The sequence below is a fragment of the Vulpes vulpes genome, chromosome 16 (genome assembly GCF_048418805.1).
Source record: "Vulpes vulpes isolate BD-2025 chromosome 16, VulVul3, whole genome shotgun sequence".
Lineage (NCBI taxonomy): Eukaryota > Metazoa > Chordata > Mammalia > Carnivora > Canidae > Vulpes > Vulpes vulpes.
Window position 1 is genome coordinate 21,206,386 of NC_132795.1, and position 12,179 is coordinate 21,218,564.

At 40.9% G+C, this 12,179-nt stretch overlaps 1 protein-coding gene and 1 long non-coding RNA gene across 2 annotated transcripts in view; one reads left to right on the forward strand and one right to left on the reverse strand.

Moving 5' to 3' along the window:
• The first annotated feature begins 4,166 nt into the window (after positions 1 to 4,166).
• On the forward strand, positions 4,167 to 7,494 carry LOC140595993 (uncharacterized). Its single transcript, XR_011998013.1, has 2 exons — positions 4,167 to 4,847; positions 7,359 to 7,494. It is a non-coding gene; the product is annotated as an uncharacterized lncRNA (long non-coding RNA).
• A 352-nt stretch (positions 7,495 to 7,846) lies between these two features.
• Positions 7,847 to 12,179, reverse strand: part of LOC112922804 (aldehyde oxidase-like) — an 86,286-nt gene continuing 81,953 nt past the window's right edge. The window contains 4 exon segments of the mRNA XM_072742833.1: positions 7,847 to 7,897; positions 8,829 to 8,995; positions 9,695 to 9,887; positions 11,858 to 11,923. Of these exon segments, the coding sequence (XP_072598934.1) occupies positions 7,847 to 7,897; positions 8,829 to 8,995; positions 9,695 to 9,887; positions 11,858 to 11,923 (477 nt within the window).

The following is a 12,179-nucleotide window of genomic DNA, read 5'->3' on the forward strand; positions in this document are numbered from 1 at the left end:
GAAATGAAACAGAGGCACAGGCCTGCCAGGTATCAACTGGAAGTGCTGGGATGGTTCACATTGCAAATGCCGAAAGAAGCCTTCTGGGCAGAGGCTCCATGGAGGCAGTTGGGAGAGGAAGCCGTCAAAGTCAATCCAGGGCATGACTTCAAATTGGATTCAACCAAGATCACAGACATTGAGATTATCTGCATCTATTTTGTTGCCTCCCTCATTCTGCTACTGCTTGTGGTCGGGGTGGGGGAAAGGGTTTGAATTGGAAGGATTATTGTAAAGTCTTCTGTTCATAAAGAGAGGTCCAGCTTTTCTACTTTTCATTTCCTGTTCTGATGTTGGAGGGTTATCTGATGTTCCATTCACATTTGGACATTTTTACTAAGGCATCTTCAGTACCTGAGTTAAAAAATCCTATACAAATTTGGCCTTGAGATTAACACGCCCAGCTCTGTACCTCTGATGATCCGAGGAGTTCCTCAAATGCAAAAGGACAAAAAGACCAGTGATATTTCTTCCCTCTGGCCTCTGGCTCAGTGATCTGCCAACAACCTTTAGGGCAACAAATTCCTTATGGTCTAGGAAAGTATTTTTAAAATAGACATAATCCTTGCTCCCCAACGCTTCATAACTTAGTTTAGGGGATAGTCAACATACATAGTCTCGATTAAAGACTATTACACAACAGGCTGAATTCAAATATCCAAATCACACAAGTATTTTTTTTCCGGTAGAATTCATAGCATGGCTATTTACACGGATCAAACATAGAATATGCATCCTTGTTTTTTCTCATTTTATTATAGGAATCAAATAAATACGGATTGTCCCCTTTCTGTGTGCATTGGACCCACCACCTTCCCAGAGGGAGGATTCCTTCCCGAGGCAATGAGATGGTCCTGAGGCAAGGTGACACAGATGGTGTGTCTCACCCTCTGGACCACCTACCCTCACATTTTAAGGGGAGTATAATAAACTTCCAATAATAATACAGAAATCCAGAGAAGGATACAAGAAATTAAGGAGAGGGTACATTTTCTTCCTATAAAAGGGATAAAACCTTTTACCTAGCATCTTTGTCCTGTAAAACCCTAACCCATGGCTCAGACAATAAAGAAGCCACCTAATCCATAGTTATTTGGAACTTGTTAACATGTAGTCTTACCTGAACTAGGTGAATTCTGGTTTTGCTGCTTCCTACACCTTCTATGATGACTGCGGCCCCAAAGAGAGAGAGCAGCAGGTGGTGCCAAAGAAGTGACTTCCAAGTTTGGACAATGAAGCTGAGAGTTGCTGTCACTTACAATAGCAGTTTCCTAAAAAAAAGGGAAAAAATGTATTTAGATGATTATAACAGTGATCACTTTGACAGGAATATAATTAGTTGAGTACATATTAAAAACGAGCCATCACATAAATGATTTTGAACTTGACCACGGCTACCTAAAAATAAATATTTTATTACTTGGAATTGAGAAAGCCATTCCCTCCTCCAAATGAGCTTGTTAAAAACATATTTCAGGAGTTGAAATGTTCTCTATTTATTCCTATGCCCTTTTCAATTTGTTGGCTGTTATGTTTGGTCAAATCCTTAACTTGCTACCCTTCAAGCAACCTCTAGGTTATGTGTGATCTTAAAAAGATCAGAGGATATGAGGAAAAGTCAGAGAAGACACCTCGAAGGCAAGTCTTTCAAGAATTCACCAGTGTAAGCTCCATGATGGCAGGTAACTGGTTGCCAGTGCCTAGGACAGGGAAGCTTAAAAATACTGGTGGGAGGAATAGTGAGGATAATTAGGCATTCCCGCAAATGGTCAGGCTCTGAATGCACTTGAGATTCACTGTACCTCTCAAGGGGAGCATGAGAACTTGAGTGTGTACCCCTGAATATGGTCGTCTGCCTTCAGGAGGGCTGTGAGGAGGATACAGAGCTGAGAGGCCCTTAGACTTCTCCTGGGGTCTCTGCCAGGACAGGGGGGTGTCTGTTTTTCCTCTAATCAAATCCTGTCCATCGATGCTCCCATGCCTCTTATTTCTCCATCTTCCTCTGCTGCCCCCACTTTTTTCCTCCCTTAAGCCAAGTTGAACGTCAATATCAACGTAGTTCTTATACCACACACACACTTCTTCCTGCCCTGGAATGAAATCTCTTCAACAAAACCTTCTTTAGAGTCAGTGATAGGAACGAAATCAGGTACATATAATGCATTCAGGTGCATTTCTAGGTGTTAATGTATTTGTTCTTAAATTCTAAAACCAGTGCTTATTTAAAAAAAAATCAATAAATACAAAAGTGTATAAAGCAGAAAATGAAAATGCTCCTTCCCAAGTTTCACTTCACAGAGCTAACGATTACCAGAATCCTCCATATCCACGCAGAATTTCCCCATGCATGTTTGTGTACATACATTAATTGTTTGGGTTGGCTTCTAGAAAATGAAATCAACTATTTGCGCTATTTCAAATTTTGCTTTTTTTTTTTTCAAGTTACGTAGGCTCCCTGTGTTTCAATTGCCTCACCTATGAAATGGATAAAATGGTAGTATGTCTCTCCGGGTTGTTGTGAGGATTATATCAGCTAATACATGTAAAATACTTGGAACAGTGCCTGGCACCTAGTAAGTTCTCAATAAAGTTCTTTTTCTCTTAAACATTTTTTGACTCTTCATTCAATTTAGTTCACATATAGGGTATTACTAGTTGCATCAGTTGCATAGAACACCCAGTGCTCATTCTATCATGTGCCCTTCTTAATACACATCACCAAATTGCCTCATTCCCCCCACCCACTATCCCTCCAGCAAGCCTCAGTTTGTTCCCTATAGTTAAGAGTCTCTTGTGGTTTACCTCCTCTTCTATTTATTTTATTTTTCCTTCTCTTCCCCTACGTTTATCTGTTTTGTTTCTTATATTCCACATATGAGTGAAATCAGATGGTATTTGTCTTAGTCTGACTTATTTTGCTTAACATAATGCCCTCTAGTTCCATCCACATTGCTGCAAATGGCAAGATTTCATTATTTGTGATGGCTGAGTAATATTCCAGTGTGTATTTATACCACATCTTCTTTATCCATTCATCGGTCAATGGGTATCAGGGTTTTTTTCATATTTGGGCTATTGTGGACACTGCTGCTATAAACATTGGGGTACATGTGCCCCTTGGAATCACTATTTTTGTAGCCTTTGAATAAATACCTAATAGTGTGAACACTGGATCATAGGGAAGTTCTAGTTTTAACCTTTTGAGGAACCTCCAGAGTGGCTGCATTTTGCATTTCCACCAGCAGTGTATGAGGGGTTCTCTTTTCTCTGCATCCCCACCAACACCTGTTATTTCCTGAGTTGTTAGTTTTAGCCATTCTGACAGGTATGAGGTGGTCTCTCATTGTGGTTTTGATTTGTGATTCCTTGATGCCAAGTGATGTAGAACATTTTTTCACATGTCTATTAGCCTTTTTATTATTGTCTTAAACTGTCCTCTATCAGTTCACATGAAGTTGTTTTCCATTTTTCACCATTACATACGATGCTGCAATGAAAACTCTTAGGTTTTAACATAGCACATTTGAGCAAGTATTTCTGTTGCACAAATTCTGAGATCTGGAATTTCTGTGTTGAAAGGTAAGCATGCTGCTGAGTCCAACTTGCTCACCTTCCAAAATGTGTGTGCTGGGATAGCACATCATGTACGAGGTGTCTGTTCCCCCACAGCCTTTGCCAACACCGTATTAGCCATGCCACCATTTTCAAATATGTAGGTGAAGTGACAGTCCGTAATTGGCATTTCTTGTTATTTTGAGGTTTTTCCATCTTGCTATACATTTAATGAATATTTGTATTTATTTTTCTGTTCTTTGACTATTTTCTATTAGGTTTTTGACTTATCAATTTGAGGAATTTAGTTATATACGATGGATATTAACCATAATCTGGTATAAAGGTCTAGATATTTTCTGCCAGCTTGTTAACTGTTCGATTTCAAGTATCCTGCATCCTGGAGGGTAGAGCTCCATCCTCACAAGGCTCCTAACTGGCACTGGTCTAAGCCATTCCATTGCTCTCCTGGACTAGCCACTTTCCAGTGGTACAGATGTGATATGACCAGTGGATTGCATGTCACACTCTCACTCCATTGCTGTAGAGCAGATGCCCTTACTTGGCTGTAAACTGGTCTGATGCAATGTTAAGTGGAGATCTTACGAGAGTGCACTTAGCACTGTGTAAGCCCTTAGGTGGTGCTGGCCAAGGCCCTACAGGCAGGCGAGGCAAACCTTTACTCAGAATGCGTATTTATCTATTTCTGCTAATGTAAAACACTGCTCCTTCCAGAGTGGAGGTGTCAGTTTGCCCCCCGGTGGGTAATTGGTCTCCTGGAAGGACGGTGCTAACTTGGGGGTTATTTCTGGTTAGCCTTGGGGCAGGTTGGGCATTGCATTCAGCAGGAGCAGCAGTTACCTGAAGGCATGGCACCAATCTCTGCTGTCATGACTCTTTCCACACTCTGTGTCAGCAGTGGGTGACCAATGGCAGAGAAGGCTAATGTCAAATGCCACTTTGTGTATGTACTTGGTTGTTTAGTGCCTCTTTCATGGCGAGAGATTTCACCTGGACCTGGGATTTCTGGGTGGGATTGCTGAGAGGCCCAACTAACTCACTTTTCCAAAATGTTGTGTACTGTATGACGAATCGTGCACAGGAGAGTCTGTTTCCTCACAGCCTTCACCAACATGGTCTCAGGTGGACACAGCAGCAAGTGCTTTCTATGCAACTTCACAACATGTAGCCAACTATATTGGCATAACATCTCATTCTAAGGAGACAGATGAACTTGTCTTGTGAATGGAAGAGAGGTAAGGTTTCACATTGTTTTTTTCTAAATTTACGTAGTGGACAGTTTACATTTCTAATGTGCAATATGAACACTTTGACACCCTGTGCTCATTCCCATACACCCATTCATGAGCCTCTTGTCCCCAGTCTTCCAATCTTTCCCCTTCCAGGTCCTGCCCAACTGGCCAAACCATTTGCTACCACACATATATACTCTAACCTTGAGTCATTCTGTTTTCAACACAAAGTGGGTAACCAGGTGCACTACCCAAAACTGCCCATTGGGAGAATTTCCCCTCACCACCTCTGAGTGGGTCTGTAGTGCAGACACTTCCCATACCTGGCAACCAAGCTCAGACTTTTTCCTTCTCTCTCCTCCTCCCCATGAGGGACCTCTCTCTCCACCATGTAGCCACAGGTATGAAGTGCAGGAAAGATACTGATACAACAGCAGTGGATAACTGGGTTCCTTCCAATCCTACTTGTGTTTGATTCTAGACGGACCACTTCCATCATACCTTCTTCCTTCTGGGATTGCTTGATTGCATTTTAATAAGATCTTCAGGTTATTTGTGTGCATTTTAAAATTTAAGAAGCACTACATAGTAGCAGACAGAAGGAGGGATGGAAATGATAGCACCTTTCAGGCAGAGGACCAAGAATTCAGAGTGAGAAACAGAATGGGAAATTCTGATGGGAAAGAAGGGGGTCATGAGACAACCCTGGAGAGAGGGTCAGGGGCCGGATCACAGAGGGTACCTATGCCACGTTAGAGATTTCAGATACTATTCTGTTGAAAGGAATAGAAAGAAACCCATTAAAGGGTTTTAAGCAAGGGTATAACATAATCATATGTCCATGTGTGTTTTTCCATAAACTTATATATGAATTTTGCTTTAATCTGAGGAATGGTTTGGAAGGGAAGCAAAATAAATGTAGGACAATAATAAGGAGACTACTACAAAGGTTAGAAATAACGATGGCCTGGAATAACACAATAGCCACAGGAATAAACAGAGAGGGACAGATGTAGGCAATTTCTCTGAGGTGGGACTGAATGGGTGCATGCGCAGAGAGAACGGAGCATCTTGGATCACTCTCTCTTTTCTGGCTTAGCATCTCAGGGACGGCTGTTCTGACAAGGAGATTTGCTTGGGACATGTTAAGTTTGAGGTGTGTCCGAGACACATCCATGTGGTAATGAAAGGCAAATTTGAAGAACCACCACCATCTTAACTTGGCCTTGGGACAAGAGTCCTTGAGTTGAGAGTGTGACAGGGAGAAGGTGCCATCCAGTAGTCTCTAGTGTTTAATACCTCAGTGTAGATTTTTTTTTTTCTGCCATTAATGCAAGTGGAATTTCTCGGTAATTTTTGTCTCGCTGCTTAGCCCCCTTTGAGGTCTTGTCACTCAAGGCCGTTGGGATAAATTTCTTATGATTATCACAACTTCTCAATCTTTCCCATGTTTTCTGTTTCTCTACACATATGCTTTTTTAAAAAATCGAGATGTAGTACACATACCAAAATCCAGTCTTCTAACATGTGCAATTCAGTGGTTTTCAGTATATTCACAGGGTGTACAACCATCACTACTATCTAATTCCAGAACATTTTCACCTCCCCAGAAATAAACCCAGTACCCATTAGCAATCAGCTCCCCATTCCCTCCCCTCCCCTTCACTCAGCCTCTGGCAATCACTAATTGACTTTCTATCCCCATGAATTTGTTTATTCTGGATGTTTCATATAGATGGAATTATACAATATGTAGCTTTTGGTGTCTGCCTACTTTCACTTAAACAATGTTCTCAAGGTTCATCCACATTGTAGAATATATCAGTATTTCATTCTTTTGTATGGCTGAATAATATTCTCTTATATGGATGTACCACATTTTGTGTATTATATTTTGGTATCAGTTGATACAGTTGGGTTGTTTCCACTTTGGGTTATTATGAATAATCCTATGAACATTTGTGTACAAGTTTTTGCATGTACATATGTTTTCAATTCTCTCAGGCACATAATTAGGAGTGGTCATTTGGTAATTCCATGTTTAACTTTTTGAGGAACTGCTGATTTTTTTCCAGTGTTTGTACCATTTTCATTTTTCCAGCAATGGATAAGGGTTCCAATTTCACCACACTCCTTACCAACACTTACTATTATCCATCATTTTGATTATAGCCATCCTATTGGCAATTAAATAGTTTCCATTGTGGTTTTCATTCACATTTCCTTAATGACTATTGACTTTGAGCATCTTTTTATGTGCTTATTGGCCATTTACATATCTTCTTTGGGGAAATATGTGTTTAATTCCTTTGTCCAGTTTTAAATTGCATTATTTCTCTTTTTATTACTGGGTTGTAAGAGTTTTTAAAATATATTCTGCATCTTTATTAGATATATGATTTGCAAATATTTTCTAACATTCTGTGGTTTGTCTTTCAATTTCTTGTAGTATCTTTTGAAGCACAAAAGTTTTTAGTTTTGATGAAGTCTAATTTATCCATTTTTTTTCTTTAGTCCTACAGACACTTGGATATGGTGCCTGGATCCATTCTGACAATAAAAGGAGGCTGATAGCAGATGGGGACATATGAGAAAATGACAACTTTACAGTTCACACTACTAATAAAATTATTTAGAAAATTGCCTTTCACTAGACAGTGTAATTTCTGTTGGTGGATACAAGCCAAATATGAATCACATACGAATAATCATCTTCTATTCCATTCAGCTGGATGGATTTAAGGAACAGAGTAATGGAGAATATCATTCTAGAGGAAACCAGTTAGTATTTGTGCTATTTAAAATATGATTTCTAAATTGCTTAAGCATATCTATCAACATCCAAATGGAACATTTAAAATCAGCATCATATAAAAGCAATACTCTGTGAAATGATTTCTAAACTATGAACATTTATCTTTTAGCCCAACATCTTAAAGCATAAAGATTGGATAGACTGCTACGTCAGAAGAGTCCCATTTCCCCAGAAGTCTGCATTCAGTTCATATGGGTGTATTCCAAAGAACATAGGATCCAGGTTTGTCCTTTGGAATCTGGAATAAAGGAACAATTGTGGATGTTTGCAATTTGGAAAATGTTTGTGACAGGTGAAAAATAGCGTAATATAAAACAAGATAAACACCACCCAGAGGGCAACCAGGATGAGGAGAGGTCTTGGAATGACAGCATGAGAAATGTGGAAAAATCCAGGACGGGATTAAGAGGCCAGGGCAGCTACAAGAGCCATCATCTCACCTCCGAAGGGGAACAAATGAAAAGTGCAATTACTCTTTGTGTTCCCCCATAGTGAAGAGGTGATTCACGGGAGACTTAGGAAAAGCTAGCTATAAGGGGTGCCACACAGAGCCAGCCAGCACTGTGAGGAGGAACAGGAGGCGGCTCTCCCTTGATATTAGGAATACCTATGCAGTCAGAGGGGTCATGTTCAATGGCATGACTTTCTCCCACAATTAAGATCTCATCCCTGAAAGTGACCAAGGAGAGCTGAAATGTTTGCTCTGCAGGGGTGTTGATGCAAGAGCTATTTGGGGGGTTTGACCTGAAAGGGCCCTTCCCACTCTGCAGTTCAAATCAGGAATTACACGCACTTTCTCAAGTGCCTGATTGGATAGAGTGAGACAGACTGTTGGCATGGCCCATACTCTTGGCCTGGGTGTCTTAGGTTCCTGTCCTCCCATTCCCGACCAACATGTCTTGGGAAGGGAAAAAAACCGAGGAACATGTAACTGATGAATGAGCGATGACCTTCATTTTCAAGTGGTGTAGAACTGAGCCCCGCTGTGGGGCAGGCAGGGCCAGGCTGATGAAAAATTCCAATCTAAAGGCTAGTCTGCTCTTCCCATGGTCAAATGCCCCCAGAATTCCTGTTACCTTTACTTCCATGGAAAATCACCATGGTGGGTTAATAAAATTTGGCCATGAGGACAGGGGACAAAAATTCAGAATTATATGGGCAGGTCATACCATTTTTGTGAACTTATCTTCACAGGCCATCCTAATCTTCTCTGGAGTCAGTGGACTATTGAGCTTCAATGGTCCAGACAGGCCTCTCTCCTGTTGTGCTACTTTCACTGCATCATGAAGGGCAAAAAACACTGAACATCCCAGGAATATCCCAGACTCTCCTAGACCTTCGAAGGGAAACAAGTCAACCAGATTATGACTCTCTATATATCTATATGTATATCTATATGTATATATATGTATAAGTACACCTATAGGTAAACCTGTGTGTAGATGTATATATAAAAAAATTTTTTTAAAGATTTATTTTAGAGAGAGAGTGAGCACACACATGTGAGAGGGGAGGGCAGAGTAAGATAATCCTTAAGTAGACCCCCCACTGAGCACAGAGCCCTATGGGCGGGCTCGATCCCGCAACCCACGAGGATCATGACCAAAGCCAAAACCAAGAATCAGATACCCAACCAAGTAAGCCACCCAGGCATCCCTATAAAGTACGACTATATATGTAACTCTTTTCTTTTAAACAAGTAATTTAATATTTTAACCTAGTATTCTCATTCTTAGGATTCCTACCTAAGGAAATGATGCCAAATGGAAAAAGCAGATATAGGAATGAGATGATTATTACAAAATGAAAACTCAGATACAACCTGATGGTAATAGTAGTTCATGCTAGGCTCCAAGATATGAAGTATTTTTAAAAAATTGTAACATTGTTAATTTATAATTAACATGTTTAATAGGGCTTTTTCTTCTATCAGTCTGGTAAAACCCCAAACAACCAAGAAATGAAGGAACCACCCCCAGCCCCCTGCATAGATATCACAAATCATGTAAGCCTGCACTTATTTATCAAGCGCAACTTACCTTCAATGAATACAGGGTATTTGAGCTTTGAGACAGAGGCAATAAAGAAATGTGCAACTCTGTGGGGATGTCACAGATGGCAGGGATTTTATATTGGTTTGGACCACGAGTGTATAGGACTCCCTGAGGAGAATAATTCAGCTCCTCTATTGTATAAAGTCCCATGCCTCGAATAAACATACCTTCAATCTGGGAGAAAAAAAGAATTTCCATATATGAGAAAATACAATCAACAGTAGCATTTCAACTTCATGCTGTTTATTTGAATATTTAAAATATAGTGTAAGAGGGTTTTCAGCATGTCCTGGAAGATGTCTCTGAAAGTTTACTTAGAAGTTTACCTCAAAGCATTTCTAAACATCGTACTTGGTGCAAAGTTCAAAGTCAAAGAACTTGACTTTGAATCTCAATTTGGCAGTGAAAGTATAGCTCTAGAAGAGGCCTCAAACAGCCTGTGACCCAAGGGCCCTACTTTCTTCTGTCCATGAGCCAGAAGGAACCCTCTGGCTGATCTGTCTATGGATCCCAAGCACAGTGACAGGACTCTCAGGGTCTGAGACTCTCCTCATCTTACCTCACCACCCTTGCTCATGAGTGGGGTTAGCCTCACATTTCTGGACTCACTTCTTACATGAACTGCGTGCTCTCTATGCTTCCTCTACAGCTTTAAATTGCTCCAGGTTTTAGAAGTCAACATGCAGGTAAAATTGGCTTTCTACACATCTTTCTGACTTCTGGGTCTCCTCTGTGCATATTTCCTTGCTGTGGCCGTATTTTTCTCTACCCCATTTTCTACCCTCTGTTGTGTCTATTTGCGGGGAGATTTTTCTCTAACACAATGTTTGAAGAATCTTCCCAGAAGCCTAGACCACAACCCAGGCCATGTCACCTCCACCTACTAAGGCAGGCGCCAGTCCTTGGGGCACCTCCAGCCTTCTGACATCCTCTGCCTGCAGCCTCATATGCCATTCCTCTGGCACAGGCGACACAGGCATTCACCACCTTCGTCACCCCCTCTCACTAGCTGTGAGTACAAAGTATGCTGAATTTCCTGTCTTTCTTTAGGTGGATGTCCTCCACCCTCTTCTTGCCTTTGCTTGTTCATTCCTTGACTACTTCATCCATACCCAGGGTCCCCCTGAAGCCCGCTCTGACTTCTCCAACCTATACATTCTTCCCATTCTCCAATGACATGTGTCATGATTGGAGAGAACCTCAGATTATGTTCTGAACTGAAGGTAGTAAGCTGAATCGCCCACATATAGGAGACAGGTAAAGAAAGTGAGCAAAGCTTCCAGGTGAGTCCTGAGTCCTAGAATCACAGTGCATGATTCTCTAAAAGGGTAGCCAACAGACTTCTTTGTGGAAATGCAGTTCCAGTGTTGGCAAATTTCCTGTGTTTCCAAGAAACCAGCCACTTGAACAATTATGTAAGACAGCTGGTGATTTTTTAAATCTTGTCAATTATTTCAAATTTATTTTATTTATTTATTTTTTTTTAATTATTTCAAATTTAATTTAAAAATGTCTGTGGGGGCGGAGGGGATCCCCAGTGGCTCAGCGGTTTGGTGCCTGCCTTTGGCCCAGGGTGTGATCCTAGAGTCCTGGGATCGAGTCCCAGGTCGGGCTCCCTGCATGGAGCCTGCTTCTCCCTCTGCCTGTGTCTCTGCCTCTCTCTCTCTCACTCTCTATGTCTCTCATGAATAAATAATAAAATTTTAAAAAATGTCTGTGTGCATAACAGGCTACCTATTAATAGCTACTGCCATAGTTATTTGATGTTATCCCAACCCGACCTTAAACTCCTCCAAGCTAGACCCCATTGTAGGCCCAAGACTTCACACGTAGCTGATAGTCTACTTCTAATCCCAGAGGTGTGGGCTCATTTTGTCACCTCTAGGCTTGCTTCCTCTGCCTCGTGCAAGCTTCTCAATCATATACCGCATGTCTCTTCAAAAACTACTTCAAACATCTTTGTTTTCTTCCCTTTTTTAGACAGTAAGAGAGTTGAGTTCTGTGGCTGGCCTGAATAGACAGATTCTGACTTCAGGAGTAGAAAAAAAAGATAAAGAATAAGCCGGATGGAATGTTTTCCCTACAGACCCCCACAGCAGTTTTGGCTTTTACAAATGGGGCTGAGACAAAGCAGGTACACATACCTGGCCTATGTCAAGGGCTGGGTTTATACTGCAGCCAACATCCATGACAATGTCTGTTCTGGTGTTCTAGTAATGAAAAAGAGCATAAATGTTTATTTTAATGAATACGACTTAGGAGAGAAGACTCAGAAACAGTTCCTGCCAGGATGCCCTTGGGTTAGAATGCTTCTTTGGGCTACAATATATTTCAGGAGAAAGAATCAACAAAGATTTTATTGTGTCACAAAGTCTATCACGTATAACTTTCAAAGCTATACACATACTCAACCAGCTTAAGCACTGATTTTTTTTTTCTTCAGAAACAAAACAATAGGAGAGAAAA